This window comes from Nelumbo lutea, chromosome 2 (genome assembly GCF_056320005.1).
Source record: "Nelumbo lutea isolate HS-2025 chromosome 2, American lotus-T2T, whole genome shotgun sequence".
Classification (NCBI taxonomy): Eukaryota; Viridiplantae; Streptophyta; class Magnoliopsida; order Proteales; family Nelumbonaceae; genus Nelumbo; species Nelumbo lutea.
In genome coordinates this window covers 4867895-4884722 of record NC_142685.1, presented here as the reverse complement: position 1 = coordinate 4884722, position 16828 = coordinate 4867895, and the positions used below count along the sequence as shown (strand labels likewise).

The 16828-nt window shown below is 38.7% G+C and overlaps 1 protein-coding gene across 1 annotated transcript; it reads right to left on the bottom strand.

Annotated features, from left to right (window-relative positions):
- Window positions 1-345: 345 nt before the first annotated feature.
- On the bottom strand, window positions 346-14948 carry LOC148868214 (ankyrin repeat-containing protein At5g02620-like). Its single transcript, XM_088973338.1, has 6 exons — window positions 14812-14948; window positions 14540-14696; window positions 14365-14413; window positions 13452-14028; window positions 12957-13366; window positions 346-1420 (listed from the first exon to the last, which is right to left on the bottom strand). Exons 4-6 carry the CDS (start codon window positions 13783-13785, stop codon window positions 557-559), a joined length of 1608 nt encoding a protein of 535 aa, XP_088829464.1. The 5' UTR covers window positions 13786-14028; window positions 14365-14413; window positions 14540-14696; window positions 14812-14948; the 3' UTR covers window positions 346-556.
- Between the last annotated feature and the right edge of the window lie 1880 nt (window positions 14949-16828).

Sequence of the window (16828 nt, the reverse complement as noted above, 5' to 3'; positions counted from 1 at the left end):
TATTAACAAACATCAAAAATTTTAATCATTTAATTAAAACGGGTAAAAAACATGCAAACTATCAACTATCCTTTACATAAAATTCAAAATATTATTAAATTTAACACCTAATACATAAATTCATATGCGTTTCAACAAAATGCGGGTAAAATAAGGTCAAATTTAGCCTAATAACATATTCTACCCGCACCCATATGAGTTATAAAATCCCAAAACCTGTCCTTACCCCAAAATCCATTTTAAAAAAAGAAAAAAACTCCCATGAGATTGGTACCCGCTGAATAGGGTAGATTTAAATTGATGAGTTTCGATATAAAGTGATGATAACGTGATTATTATCTGAAGTTTTAACAAGACAAAGTTTCCTTTAGTTTAATCACAAACACTGTACTTTTATGATTTCATCCTTTTCTACATGATCTTGGAGCAAGAGACAGTTGCTGCATCAATTGTTAAGGAAGAAAATATACATACAGGGAGAATACATATAATTATCTAAAGATGCAATAGATCTGAGACGCCATACAAAGAAAAAAATTACATGGCGTAGTATGTCTCAAATTGCATACATCTTATACTCGGTGTCTGGGTCTGAGACTACTGATATAGACCAGGAACGAGACCTGCTATCAAGTGATGACCTCCGAATGCTCCTCTGGTTGGAGGCCTCAATGCGGTGCATCACAATCCAATAGCACATTGTCCCCAATGTGGTTGCTAGGATTGTTGTCCCTATAATTGCCACCCCAATAGCCAACCATCTCTCATTTTTACCCACCACTATAAATGCAAGTGCCAAAAATGCAACTGAGACAAGTACACATGCCAACCACATTAGTTTGTTGATGATTGCCATCATTTGTTTCTTTGCTTTGCTCTCTATGACTACAACTGAGGTCTGTACTACTACAACAGCCAGAGATATGAAGAGTGCAACAGAGTCAAAGATGAAGAAGATCATGAATGGTGCTTTTGGAGCAATATGTGCTTCTCCAAGGGAGAGGCCAGGTGGAATATTTGTTGGGTCATCAACATACTGGCCAGGGACGGTGAAGATAGCAGCAAAAGCAACAGTAGCAATGAGGACAGCAACCACGGTTGTGGAGTTGATTGCGTTGTTGAGGCCCTCTGCATGCATCTTGTTGAGCTGCTTGGCGATCCCCTGAACCCGCTTCCTTGTCTGGCGTGTGTGCTCAAGCTGGTAGTGGACCTCATGCTTTATGTCACTTACGGTCTGCTTCAGTTCTCGTGCTGGGTTTGGTGGCAACTTCATAGCCCTGGCACTCTGGACACCGTACTCCTCCAAGAGTGTCACAAGTTCAGAGTACCCCATTTTCTCAGCTATGTCAATTGCAGTTTCCCCTAATCGGTTAACAGCTTTTCTATCAGTATCTGTATAGTCTAGAAGCTTCCTTACAATCTGCAGAAAAGAATAGGAGTGTGGCATGAGTGATTCTATTATTCTTCCAAAATCTGTGATTAGATGTTTCTGCACTACTTTGTTAGACCTAAGGAGTAGAGAATTTAGAATGATAACACACAGTTAAAAGTTAAAACTGGCTTATAATATAAGTAGAATATTAATTAGCATTTAATCCGTGACTCTTTTCTAGCAAATCAGCGTATGTTATTTCTGTACTGAGGGCTGAATAGGAAAGAGTTAAGTCCATTTGATTGAGTTTTCTTTTCTCATGTTTTCTTTGTTTAGTTTTCCCCAGCTGAAATTCCAAAACCAACCATGAATACGTGCATGAACAAGAAGAGCAAAGCAGAGAGAAAAAACTTGTGCTGACTTACATGCCCGAGACATGGGCAGTTCTCTTTATGCAATAAGCATATTTAGCAAACGGAGGCAGAAATTGCAAATGCTCTGTAGCAAGCTGTTCAATTAGTGATGCCAGCTACATCACAGATCTGTATTTGAAAGCCATTTTAACTCGCCAACATATTATAACCAAAAAACCTGCTTGCCACCCTTCTGTCACAAAAGAGGGGGAGAGGGGAGGGGGTGATCATAATAAAGTTTTGACACAAGATTAATGAACAGGAAGTGATTTAAGGTAGCAGGAACTTTAGATGTGTCGTGCTACTGGCATACTATCTTCCTGAACTTACAAATACAATTTACTCCTTACCATGAGGTGGCACTAGTACATTTTAAGATCCATTTATAAGACAAATGCAATAGCCATTTTTTTGTTCACAGTAGTTGTCTGCAGTGTTTTATTTTTATGTTTGGTATGAAGTTGTCGGCAGGTCAAGAAATGAAGGTATCTCACCTTCTAACATGCGAAGAATATAATTAATTCTATAGGATAACAACTTTGTGGCAAAAAACTCACAATTTAGGCTAATCTCATAGTCCATTTACATTGGGAGGAGATTTATGTGGAAGAACACACTTATTCATTTAGCCTTTATGAATGTGTTGAATGGGCCGATTTGTGTTTAGTTTATTTTCTTTTAAATTAAGAAGTTGTTGGGCCTTGGGCCCATTAGTTTTTATTTTTAAAAGAGTTGTAACTATTTAGTTTGAGTTGCCGCCCTACTAAGGGCATCTTTGTAATATCTCATATTTAAGTTAAATATAAATAGAACGAGGGGCTGGCGGCTAGGGTTATAACACACAATCTTAGTTGACCTTCTTCTCCTTTCTTCCCTTTTCTCTTCCTATTGTTGAAATCTACAACTTTCTCATCTTCCTTTCACAAGAAGCTTGACCGAATCAATAGATAGTGGTTCCTACTTGGTATCAGAGCATGTTAAAGGTTTTGGAAGTGATTCTCTCATGCAGCCTTAGATCGGCCGACTGCATGGAGATTTAAGAGGCTGATCAAAGCTCTCAGGTAAGCCCAGTTTTTGGATTTTCTTGATGGATTTGTATGCCCTGTAGCTGGTCTAGGGTTTCTCATCAGAATCAGGAAAAACTAGAGAGAGAAAAAGTCCTATTTTTGTTGGACTCTTCAATTTTGACCTAGGTAGTGGTGCCCTAATTTTTTAGGGTTCCTTGGAGTTTTTTATAAGGGGGGATTCAAGTCCCACGTGGTTTGGAGGCTCCTAGAGAGGGTGGTTGCTTTTTCTCTCTCTTCTCCCATCCTACAGAAAAGGAATCTTTCGTGGGAAGAAAGTCCAAGACACCAGAGTGTCGTTGGTTCCAGAAGGTGTTTTGTTTGTTCCTGCTGCATTTTTTTATTTGTTTCTATACCCTTTTGAGAAGCATGGAGGGACAAAGAGTTGAATATAAGCCCGAAAATGAAATGGGACCTGTGGGAGGAGGTGCTGGAGACCCCTTCGGAGCTAGGACCATTACTACAGTTAGGCTGGATGGTACAAACTACTTGGAATGGTCCCAATTTGCAAAGATGGCCATTGGAGCTCGTGGAAAATTGGGGTATATTACTGGTGAAGAGGTGAAACCTGAAACTGGCAACTCTCGGTGGGCGCAGGAAAATTATATGGTAATGACATGGCTGTGTAATTCCATGTTGCCACATATAAGTAAAAATTTTTTATGGGCAAATACTGCTAAGGAGATATGGGATGGAGTTGCAGAAACCTATTCACAAAGGGAGAATGTTGCTAGGGCTTATCAACTGAGAAATCAGATTATTACTACAAGGCAGGGAGATAGATTTGTTGCAGCCTATTTTTCAGTCCTTAAGACCCTGTGGCAGGAGATCGACCATCTAGAGACTTTTGCTTGGGAAACCACCAAGGATGCAGCTACCTATCAAAGACACTTAGAGAAGTATAAGGTGTTCGAATTCCTTGCTGGCCTTAACCCTAAGTATGACATTACACGACAGCATCCTCTTTCCAGGGACAGTGTCACTCTCTCCCAAGCATATGCCTTTGTGTCAAGAGAGGAGTGCAGGAGGGATGTAATAATGAAGAATCTCATTTCTGATCAATCTGCTATGGTAAGTGTTGTGAAATCTAAACAGAATGGCAATGAAAACAAAAAGACAAAAGGGACTTGGTCTGTGACTACTGTAAGAAGCCTAAGCATACAAAAGATACTTGTTGGAAGCTTCACCCACATCTTGTGCCAACCAGATTGAAGAATAAGAAAGGAAATGCGCACATGGCAGTTACTGGTGACACTCCGGGCCCCCCTACTACAGCTGCTTTGGAGTCCGTTGCAGCTGCTGTAGTAAGGGCTGAGCTTGAGAGGTTTGGGTTACTTCTGAATCAGAGGGATACACCTAGTTCCAGTTCAGCCGCAAGCGGACAAGGTACAAGTAGCACAAGTGGAGCTTACTCTACCTCCTTTGCCCACACAGGTAGTTCACATGTCACTGCAAACTATGTTTATGCTTCAGGTAAGGAGAGATTTCCTTGGATTATAGAATCAGGAGCCTCAAAGCACATGACCCATTGCTCCACTATTTTCTCCTCTTACCAGCTCTGTTCTGGCAGAGATAGGGTCTCCATAGCTGATGGATCCCATGTTCCTATTACTGGGAAGGGATCTGTCAAGATTAATGATTCCATTTGTTTACCCTCTGTCCTCCATGTTCCTAAATTGAGCACCAATTTATTATCTGTTAGTAGTTTGACTAAAAATCTGAACTGCTGAGTAATTTTTTCTCCTGGACGCTGTATTTTGCAGGATCTAGACTCAAAGATGACGATTGGGAGTGGTCGTGAAGTGAATGGAATCTACCTCCTAGATGCTCTTCCTCTTCACCAAAGTAATCATGTTTGCAGGGACAGTGAGTCAAAATCTGTGGATCAGATTATGCTTTGGCATAATCGTCTAGGTCATTTGTCTTTTTCTTCTTTGAGTTCTTTGTTTCCAAAACTGTTTGAGTCTGTCAAGTTTGAAGTGTGAAGGTTGTTAACTTGGAAAACATTGTAGACACTCTTTTAAACCTAGTAATAAAAGATGTTCTTCTCCTTTTGATGTTATTCATTTGGATGTGTGGGGCCCTTATCATGTTCCCTTTATGGGCGGCAATCGCTATTTTCTCCTATTTGTGGATGATTTCTCTCGATATTCCTAGATTTACTTGATGAAATCCCGCACTGAAGTACCATCCTTGGTGAGGCAATTCCACCAGATGGTACTAACACAGTTTGGAACGAGAATAAAGATGTTCAGATCTGACAATGCTAGGGAATATTTTGAGAAACATCTTGCCTCATATCTATTGAAGTATGGTGTTGTCATTTAGAGTAGTTGCTCCTACAGTCCACAGAAGAATGGTGTTGCAGAGAGGAAGAACAGACACATTGTTGAGACGACAAGAAGCATGATGATCACAGCTACAGTTCCGGTTCATTTTGGGGGTGATGCAGTTCTCACAGCAATATATCTGATTAACAGGGTGCCTTCTCGTATACTTGGATTCAGCACTCCATTCAGCCTTCATTTTCCTCAGGGGGAGATGTTTCATATTCCTCTAAGGGTGTTTGGGTGTGTTTGCTTTGCACATATCCTTGGTCCTTACCGTTCGAAGCTTGATCCCAAGGCAAAGAAATGTGTCTTCCTTGGATATGCAGAGAATCAGAAAGGGTACCGCTGCTATGATCCGGTCTCTGGGAACCGGTATGTTACTATGGACATTACCTTTTTTTAATCTACGTACTTCTTCTCAAGAAATCCTTCTTAGGGGGAGTGTTTTGGGGAAGTAAGTCAGAAGTCTATCCCTCTCCTAGTTCCAATCCTTGTGTCTACTCCTGTGCTTGACCACCACCCGATGTCACCTACCTTGCCACCTCCTTTCGTTCTGTCTCACAGTATTACTCATGACAGAGACTTCATAAGGCGATTGATTCCACTACAGCAGAACTCACACCACTTCCTGTCAATCCCTTGGAGACTCCAGATTCGACTGATACGGATTCAGGTATTCCTCTTGATCCCACTACTATTTCAGTTCCCATTGGTCCTACTAACACTATTACAGATAATCTTGCTCTCTCTATTGCTCTTATAAAAGGAAAGAGAAAGTGCATTGCTCATTGTATTTCACAGTACTTATCCTACAGTGGACTTTCTCCTTCCTACCGTGCTTTTCTCTCTTCTCTTGATTCAGTGTCTATACCCAAGGGTGTTAGTGAGGCTCTCTCCAAACCTGAGTGGAAGACAGCTATGCAGGAAGATATGGAGGCTTTGATTAAGAATCAGACATGGGACCTACCAGAAGGCATGGAGACAGTTGGATGCAGATGGGTTTACACAGTAAAGTACAAGGCATATAGAGAGGTACAAGGCAAGACTTGTTGTGAAAGGGTACACACAGACCTATGGCATTGATTATCTAGAGACATTTGCGCTAGTTGCAAAGATGACCTCTGTTCAGATACTCCTTTCTCTTGTTGCCTCATACTCTTGGCCCTTGTTTCAACTGGATGTGAAGAATGCTTTCCTAAATGGGGATCTGCAAGAAGAGGTGTATATGGATCTTCCAACTGGTTTTTATGATAATGCTGAAAAGGAAAAGGTATGCAAGCTGAAGAAGTCACTATATGGCTTGAAAAAATCTCCCAGAGAATGGTTTGACAGATTCAGAAAGGCCCTGATTGTTTTTGGCTACACTCAAACTCAATCTGATCACACCTTATTTGTGAAGCGCAGGGGATCTTTGGTGTCAATCCTAATTGTTTATGTGGATGATATTATTGTCACTGGGAATGACTTGAGTGAGATTGATAGTCTGAAGAGGAACCTGCATAAGGAATTTGAGATTAAGGATCTTGGAGAACTGAGATACTTCTTAGGCATCGAAGTTGCAAGATCGAAACATGGAATTTTTATCTCTCAAATGAAGTATGTCTTGGACCTTCTCCAAGAAACAGGGAAGCTTGGAACAAAGGTAGCTAGCACCCCCATTGATCAGAACCATAGAATCAGTGCATCAGAAGGTGAACTAGTAAAAGACTTTGGGAGATACCAAAGACTTGTGGGTCGGCTACTATACTTGTGTATGAATAGACCGGACATCTCCTATGCAGTAAGTGTAGTGAGTCAATACATGCATGCTCCACGAGATCAGCACTGGAAGGCAGTTGACAGGATCCTTGCTTATTTGAAGGGACATCCAAGCAAAGGCATATTGTTTACTGATCATGGACAGTTGAAGCTAGAGGCTTATACAGATGCAGATTGGGCTGGATGCCTTGATGACAGAAGATCAACTTCAGGGGTGTGCACCCTAGTTGGGGGTAACCTAATCTCATGGAAGAGTAAAAAACAAACAATTGTGGCAAGATCAAGTGCAAAAGCCGAATCGGTGTACAGGCAGAAGAACCTATGATGCTATATTGCAATAACCAGGCAGCAATTAATATTGCCCATAATCCAGTCCAGCATGACCGAACTAAGCACATTAAAGTAGATAGACATTTTATTAGAGAAAGGGTAACTTCTGGAGAAGTTTGTCTTCCATACATTTCTTCTGATCTGCAACTTGTTGATGCTCTCACAAAAGGCGTTGCAAAGAATAAGCTGGAGCATGATCTACGCAAGTTGGGAATGTGTGACATCTACTCCCAACTTGAGGGGGAGTGTTGAATGGGCCGATTTGTGTTTAGTTTATTTTCTTTTAAATTAAGAAGTTGTTGGGCCTTGGGCCCATTAGTTTTTATTTTTAAAAGAGTTGTAACTATTTAGTTTGAGTTGCCGCCCTACTAAGGGCATCTTTGTAATACCTCATATTTAAGTTAAATATAAATAGAATGAGGGGCTGGCAGGTAGGGTTATGACACAATCCTAGTTGACCTTCTTCTCCTTTCTTCCCTTTTCTCTTCCTATTGCTGAAATCTACAACTTTCTCCTCTTCCTTTCACAAGAAGCTTGACCAAATCAGCAGATAGTGCTTCCTACTGAATAAAATGGAAAAAGGTTAACATCTTTGACAAATGGGAGGGCAATTCTGAGTTCAGATTGACCAACATGAGGATGTTAAAATTCCTTTGAAAGAACAGAAATGTAAGTTAACCAAATAAGGATTAGAGTGAGTAATAGTTTATTGCCTCATCAAATCCTGGATACTAATTGACAAAGCTATATAATCTTATTTGTAATTTTAACTTTATAAAGATGGCAATGAGGCTATCCTTGCTGGAATGGGAGGTTACAAAATAAATGAGACATTAGATCAATGAGAAAACAAATTGATTTCTTGGGTATAAAATGATATATCAGAGACAAATGCACATTATAAATGGAAAATGAGAAAAACATGTTTGAAGCAAAGTTGTCAAGATAACGCCTAAGTGATTCTTTGGAAATAAGGCATTTTTTGGTTTGCTTGAGGCCTTACTTTGGTATTTTTGTATGGGGCTGTACAAATTTTAGGCGTAGTGCAGCTAAAGCATATGGTATTGTATAGACAAGGGAAAAGGGTGTGAAAGAGCATCATAATAGATCAGTTTTTAATTTAGAGGCCCATAAGAAGGGTTTGGGGCAAAGATAAACAGAAATATAAAATAAGTGTTCATTGTAGTAAGGATTTAGCCAGTGGTTTTCATCATGGTATTCATTATAAGGAGCCTCTTCTACTTTCCTCTCAATTTCTAACAGAGTATTCTCTCTCTCTCTCTCTCTCTGTGTACATACATTTTCTCTTGTATATCTTTGTCAAATTCAACATGGTATAGTGTTGATGCCCTGTTTGTTTGTTTCTTCATTCTTTGATTTATCACATACATAAATATGCATAGATATTTTACTTATATCTCCTCACACCAATAGAATAAGGCCACATATCTGCTAAGTTTTGTATAGAACAGAAAACCATGGAGAAGTTGGCATGATAAACACAAGGATAAAGAGGAAGAATAAGGGGTATAATGCCCCTTCAAACAAAGATTTAAAGTCAAATAAAATGGGGATTCGAATAAAGGAGCAGAAATGGTTAATAACAAGCACTGAAACTTCACTTCAAATAGAGGAAAACCATGAAAAATGCAATGGTATAAAAAAAAATAAGATAAAAAAGAAAAGCTCTGATATCCTTGCAAAGACAGATCTGCTTCAGGATCCAATAAAGGAAGGTGGCCAAGAATTATTGGTCAGAGGAGATCTGGATTCAGTTTTATGAAGAGAAAATCATGAAGGAATTGTGATGGCCAAAAGGGGAGACATGGGAGCATGAGCTCTAATGGCCTTGAAAATAAGCTGCTGGAAGAATGTAACTTGGAGTTGCCAGAGGGGGGCACACATCAGAAAAGGAGAGGATGGAAGAAGAGGGTTGATGGCCAAAAGCTTCTGGAAACATGTAGCCCACATGAATAAAAGGTGGAAAGTTTTGAACATCTTGAAAAAGCTGGATTCAATTGCTGTTTAGAAGAAGCAAGAATGGATTCTATTGGAGGGAAGGAACATGGAGCGCTTATGAATGGTAATCTGGCATTGAAAAAAACCAGTGGTCCATCAAAAAGTTCAGATGCTAATTCAACTCAGAAGTGTGACAAGTTAATTGATGGTAATTCCTCCCTAGTGTAAAGTGTTCAAGCATATAAAAAGCAGGAAGGAAAGTTGTTTGGGTCCTCAGGAGATGGTTTGGAACCAGAAAAAGACAAGTATGTTAGCAGCTCATTGCAGATTGTACAAATTAGCATGGGGAATATTGCCGTTGCTTGTTCAGACAGTGCACATGAATTAGAGAAAAGTAAGAACAAAATAAAAAAGAACGAAATTGCGAAGAGGGATAACACTCTTATAGTTATTTTTCTGAAGAATGGCTACAACAGAAGAATATTCTTGAGTTTTTATAATGGGCAACGAAAAGCATCAGAAGTTAGAGTTTGCATGGAAAGAAATGAAAAGAAGTTTGGAAGAGTGTTCACCAATATCTGTGTCCGTTGACTGTTTAAACACTCCAGCTACCTTGGTGAACAGCCTTGAGGTGAACAATTCAGGAAAACCTATTGATGGAGATGGTTCTTCTAATGATATGTATATGCTTATCCATCCTGATGGATGCCTTGTACAGAAGAGGAATGATGAGTTCAGGGAACTCTGGAAAGTTGTTAGAGAAGTGGACCCTTATGGGGAACATGATATAGAGGAACTTGGGAAGAAGTCTGGCTCCTCAAGTAACACATCGGGGATGATTAACAATGAGGGTCTTTGTACCTAACTGCAGGTTATGCAAAACCTAGAAATGGGAGATGCTACTGCTAGTGATGATCAGTCAATTAAGGTTCAGATGTCATTATATCAAAGTAAGAACTATGGGGAGCCAAATTCAAAAGAGTTGTATCTCCTTGACTTTACGGATGATGTTTCTGTTAACCATCCTGACAAAACAATTGCTGTAAAAAAATGTATAAGGGGAATCGAGATGACTTATTTATGAAGAGAACGATTTAGATATCTCCAGATTTAGCATTTCTGCTGTGAAACCAGAAGATATGACTAAGAAAGACCTGTGTACAAGATTGGGCTTGTTATCATTCTACCAAACAACTGGAACAGAAGAAAGAGGGAAATGCTGTAAGGAATTCTGTAAAACTAAGGAGGAAAATGCTGTAAAACTAAGAAGAAAGAGGAAAATGCTGTAAGGAATGTAGTTTTATAGCAGTTAAGGAATGTTGTAAAATTGAGGAGGAAAATGTTGAGGCATCTCCAAGAGATGGCAAGGAGGACAAGATGGTTCTTTCTACATCAACTACAAATGCCCTAACGGATGTTCCTGTAGGTGAGATGCAAAGAGGGGATAAACCAATACAGAGATTTTTTTACCTCATTAGAGAGAGCACCCATTACTTGCAGAAGAAAGCTTTTTATTCTTGACATGAATAGGCTGCTTGCCAATATTGTTTGTTTTCTTCCTTCTGGCTACACAGAAGAGGAAAAAGCAGGTGGGGATTGGATCCAACTTTTCTTTGTTTAGTTTGGAGTTATTCTTGATGTTTTATCTGCTTAACTCTTTTTGAAAGATTCAATGTGGATGTCTGGTCTTCAAGAAACAAGTATTCTTTAAACCTATAGATGATGCTATTTCCCTCTCCATTGCCTATTTCATTGGTTCCTTAAATTTGATTCCTGTTTAGTTATTGTTTCCTTAGCTTAATATATTTCTGGTGTTGCTTCTCTACAACATGGGGTTTCATATATAGTGTTTCTTATCTGCAGATAGAATCTTAATGGTGTGGTATGCCATCTTATGGGAGTCATGAGACATAATCTATTATTTTGCTAGGTAAGACATAATTCATTCTTAGTATTGGAGAATGAATAAATATTCTGTATGTCATAATGCCACTAAAACAGAATGCACATTAAGTAGTTTGCTTCTCACTTATTTGAAGTTCTTTATTATTTTTTTCAGGTACAAGAACTGTGATATTAGTTCTTAGTTTTTGTCTTTTCATATCTGACCCTTCTTTAGCAAGATATTACCTACTGGAATAGTCATAGAGTTGATACTTGATCTATCAATTTGAAACTTCTCTTATCCAATGATTGATGATGGAATAGAAGTTGCAATTGCTTCTCTTTAAATGTGTTGATTAGAATCTAACTGATGTGTTGTTTTCTAATTTAAATGCAGGATATTTGCTTCTAAAGAGTGGGCTGGTTGTTTGTTTTTCTTTATTTCTTTTACACCTTTTTTCTAGCTTTTGTTTCAATTTTCAATGCAATTAGGAACCTTGGAGAGTGGAAATTTCTGAGTTTATTTAGGACAGGTCAGCTAGTTTTTATTATTTTACACTATAGTTAAGGGTTTTGGTTTATAAACATTGCCCTAATATGAGTTGGCCAATGGTATTCTGAAACTTGTTTTGAAGTCAATGGCGTAGAAAATTTAACAAATTTGCCTTCAAAGTCCCTTTCTATTTTTAATGTTTAATTCATTCACTTTAGATCACATTTAATGTTTTCAAGTTGCTACTTTGACTAGGAAAGGGTAGCAAGCTATCCATAAAAAAAAAAAAAAAAAAAAAAAAAAAAAAAAAGCAGCAGCTAGAGAAACAAGCAAATTTAAGCAGGTTTTTATGTAAAAACTCGTTGCCTAAGTAACAAGGAGATCCCCTGTTGCCTAGCCTCGCCTTAGCACCTTGACAAGTATGGTTTGAAGAGAAAATACTAACATTGACTTGATAATTTTCTTTTTCTCCTTTTGAATAAGGTAAAGTATGATTTGTATTAATTAATCAAAAAGATATATAAAGGACCTTTGTGCAACAAGTTTCTGCACATATAGAAACATATTCTATGTAAAGAAACACCATAATTGTAAGAACAACCAAATACTTTGTATTCATATATGGAGATCCTTTATGCTACCTGTTACATTAAGATTTGCAGAGGTCTACCTTTTGGAACAATCTTAAATACAAAATTTTCACCTTCTACTTAATTACTTTCTAAACCCCTCAATATCCTTGATATACAACACCTTTAAAAGAGATAAGCAAGATAGCTGTTTTTCAGTAAGTTGACATCTCTTTGAAAAGGTTATCCAATGGGGTTCAAAGGCTGTAAGCCTTGAACTTCAACGTAATTCTATTGACAAGGAAAATACCACTCTCAAGAAAGGACGAGAAAATATTTGCTAGCATTGGTCTTACAATAAGTGAAAAGGGAACCTTCAGCCTCATTGTTTTCACAAAAGATTAATCAAACTAGGGAAAAGGGCCGACTCAAGGCCAATAAAAAGGTTTATGTGATATGCAGATGAAACTTTTAAACAATGGAACTTTATCAGTATAGTATAAGGTGAATGATTAACAGGTGAAACTTTAAACAATGGAACTTTGGATAGGTTGAATCAGGACTCTAAACTTTGCTTTACCCATATTATCATCATCTTTTTTCTTCCTCGATAATTTAGTATTTAATCTTTTCTGTGCCTACCTGTTTTCATTTCCAAGATTAGCATTTTTCAGAGGAAAAGTCTGCCAAACAATTAATAGCATCTCATCTTGTGGGCTATACACAAAGAAATGGCTTCTTGCTTATGAACAGAAAAATAAGTCATGAAAGTAAGTAATCCAACCTGAGGTCGATTCTTCCTTGTCGCTATATGCAATGCTGTGTTGCCCTTGGTATCAACCATGTTGATCAAAGAAGGGACTGAGTTGACCAACTCCTCCACCACCTCAAGTTTCTGCCCCTTCACTGCCATGTGGAGTGCCGTCTGCCCCTTCTTGTCATTCCGTTTGGCAATACTAGGTTCTTTGCTTAGAAGGGCCTTTACAACCTCCACGTTCCCATTCCTTGCTGCAGAATGCAAGGCAGTTTTCCCATTGCTTCTTGCTATTGTGGCCAGGCTGCTTCTCTCCTCCAGGAGGAAATTCACCACTTCAACGTGGCCTTGTGTTGCAGCCGTATGCAATACTGTAGTATTAGATAGATCTACAGTCATTAGTAGCTCTGGAAGAACCTTCAACAGCACCTTCAATACCTCTGCAACATGTTCAAGAGATATGCTTAAGCCAATAAACAGAAACCACTACGAGAAGAAGAAACGAAGAATTCTTCAGGGCCATACCCAAGTCCCCTTGCTTGGCAGCGATGTGGAAGGCATCATAGCCATTCTTGGCTTTGATGCTGGCGGATACAATATCATAGTATTTGATCATCTCCTCTACAACATCAACATGACCGTATTCAGCAGCAGCGTAGAGGGCTGTTTCTCCCGACTGGTTCTGCTTTGACAACAAGCCCTTCAACTCATCATCTCCGGTCCCAGAGAGGATTTCTTTAACCGCGTCTAGATGTCCCTCTCTTGCTGCCGAGTGTAAGGGAGTGTCTTCGCGTTTTCCTGTCAATTGCTTCGTCATCTTCTTTGGGCCTATGTTTGTCTGCGTAGTTGGAGACTCCATGGAAGCAATTACAGAAAAATAAAAGCCTCCTCTTTGCTAATTTTGATCTCTAGGTCAAAATCTTTTCTTTCACGATAATCCGGGATTAAGAGGCAATCTTAATTTCAGACTACATTTATCTATATCTACCCCAAGCAGACCTTTGGAGCACTTCAGAAGTGAACCGTGAGAAACAGGGGGTTCAATTATGATTCCCGTATTCAGTGCCTTGTTTTGACATCTCCTGTACCTCAAATCAATGTCCTGTACATGGTAACACCCAGGAAATTATTTCATTTTAGATGAATGCCAATTCCGATTTCTTTCACTTAATTACACTATCTCTATCATCATCACGAGTTCACGTTATTAATATCATCACCACGACCATTGTCATCAAACAATACCAAAACAAAACCAAAAAGAAGATACTATTACATTGTAAATGAGATAGCTAGCTACCCTTACCAAATTGAAATTCTAACATCTACTCAGTCTAACACTGGAATTTGCACTCTACACCACGAGACTAAAATTCAGGGGAAAAAGAAGATGATGATGATAGAGACAATTACAGGAAAATAAAACATAACCAAGCACCTGTGCTTTGAAGAACAGAGCCTCTTCTTCTTTTTCTTCTTCCGTCCATCTTCATCAGAAATACAGGAATGAGGATGAAGAAACAATATAAAAGGAACAACAAGTACAAGGAATCATGGGATCGTCAAAGCAGAGCTGAAAAAACCTTCAACTGACAGTAAAACTAACTTTCTACCTGTCATTCACTTATTAAGGTGATGAGGAAGCAAGGTAACACAGGCACGAAACACACATGCGTGAAAGATGTTTTTGTATATATAGCGACTCTAAACCTCACTAATGGCTGCCCACCAAAAATCACAAAGCTCCTAAAAGGAGAACCTGTTGCAAAGCTGATGAGGATCGAGGTGTAAGAACAAATAAAAAAGTAGAAAGGGGAAAGAAAGAAGAAAAAAAAAAGGAAATACAGTAAGAAAGCAAAAAATCAATGGGTGAATGATCAACTACCCTTCAGCCAGTGAAGGGAGATAAAGGATCCGTCATCTCTGTCACCCATTCGGAATAATGTGGGTCGGTGGTGACACCACTACCACCATTATCTAAATTCTAAAAAACAGCATTGCCATTCAGCAGGGAGATCATTTTCAAAAAAAAAAAAAAAATTCAACAGGGAGATCACATCTGCGCCCCATAAACGCCTCATGTGCACATCTCAGCGTGCATTCGGAATATCTTCTGAGGTTGTCGTTCTCAGTGGAACACACGATTGGAATATATTATGGGACGCGGATGTGAATTCCTCAGGCCATCCAGAAGGTGATGACTGTAACTGTGAAAGAGACGTAGAACAGGAATTTATATTCCATCAGGGCAACGCCCGTCCAGGCTCCCAGCAGCCTTTACAGCCTTGTATTGAGAATATCAACATTGCAAAAGGCTGTTGGGGGCGGTGTGAGCACGGACTTACCCTGATGCAGTGATGCTGATGGAAACCGATCTCCGTAGACTGACCGTTGACCCAGGCACTGGGCCTGAGGCAGGCAGGCCGCACAAGATGTTGGGCTCACATGGGTTGGTGACTTGGTGGACCGCGTCCGTGGACGGACGACGACGACGATGAACACTACAAGACAAGTCCCACGTCCATAATTAGCGGCACTTGTTATTCTAATCCTTCTCTGACAACTACCGCATGAACTTCCCTTTAACTTTTAATATTGCAATAAATACCTCTTTTATTAGATTTTGATCTTTAAAAAAGATTTTCATTCCATTATTTAAACTTTTTTAAATCCTTGTAATCCTTTTATATTTATTTGAATAATTTATGATTCAATTAGTTTTTTAAATATAATATTGAAGCTCTCTAGATTGCTCTAATAGATTCTTGTAGGTTTTTATTAGATTTAATATTCAAATGAAATGGTATAAATTTCTTTTTTATAGAAAAAAAAAAGAATATTTTAAGGTGAAGAGAGATATTCATGTTAGTGAAAAAAAACAAGAATTTAAAGAATTTTGTTTTTCTATATCAATAGATTATTTTTGTTATTTTAGTGAGTTTCCTTTATAGAAAATGAATGTATTTTTAGGTCAATTAAGATATAAAAATAAGAAAAAATAAGAAAAATTCAAGTGAATATTTTGATAATTTAACACATTCCTTTATTTGAGGTAATTACCGCAAAGTGAAAGTTCAGGAGCTCCTTTATCGCAAATGAAAATTAGAGGTAATTGTCACTAATCCATTACAACCATTACAGGGAATGTCTTTATAATTTATCCTTTATTTAATTTTATAATCATGCTTGGGTGTGAGTATGAATCTAGCCACACGTCCTATACCAAAAGCGAGACGGGATCTGTTCCTCACAAATGGGCGTCTTACATGCATATCCACCATGCATTGAGAACATCTTCCATGAATAATAATTAATAAGTATGGGAGATGTTCAATGCATGGTAGGAGGCGCCAGGTGTGAGGAGCAGATCTAGTCTCATCAAAAGCAACCAATCCGAGTCTCAACGGTCCCACAATGGAGTTTTGGTGCGGACTAAATGGTTTGAGCATAATTTTTCAGAGAGCAGATTCAATCCTCAAAAATTGTGCTCACACCATTCTCAGAGCTATTTTCAGTTGTGCATTGGAAACATCTTCATATTTATATCTTTTTATTTATGGGGAGATGTTCTCAATGCAGGGCTAAAAAGGAGAGACCAGATCTGCTCCTCACACCTGGTGCTTCACAAGTGCCTCACATGCACATCTTATCATGCATCGGGAATATTTCCCATATTTTTTAGTTATTATTCATGGGAGATGTTCTCAATGCATTGTGGATGTGCCTGTGAGTCGCCCATTTGTGAGGAGCAAACCCTTTCACTAAAATGGATTGTAAGAATCGTGTGAGCACCAAATCTGATTTCAGATTTTGCCACAAACCAATAGTATGGAGTTCAGCTTAGGTCAGTGCAAGTTTGTGCTCACACCAACAGCCTCTTGCAGTCTTGCATTTAGGGGTGG

Excerpts from the sequence above, each read along its gene's own strand:
- LOC148868214 (XM_088973338.1), bottom strand. The coding sequence starts at position 13,785 with ATGGAGTCTCCAACTACGCAGACAAACATAGGCCCAAAGAAGATGACG. Across the intron at positions 13,367-13,451 it reads TGCCAAGCAAGGGGACTTGG|AGGTATTGAAGGTGCTGTTG; the intron begins GTATGGCCCTGA and ends AACATGTTGCAG. Across the intron at positions 1,421-12,956 it reads CAAGGAAGAATCGACCTCAG|ATTGTAAGGAAGCTTCTAGA; the intron begins GTTGGATTACTT and ends TCTTTTCTGCAG.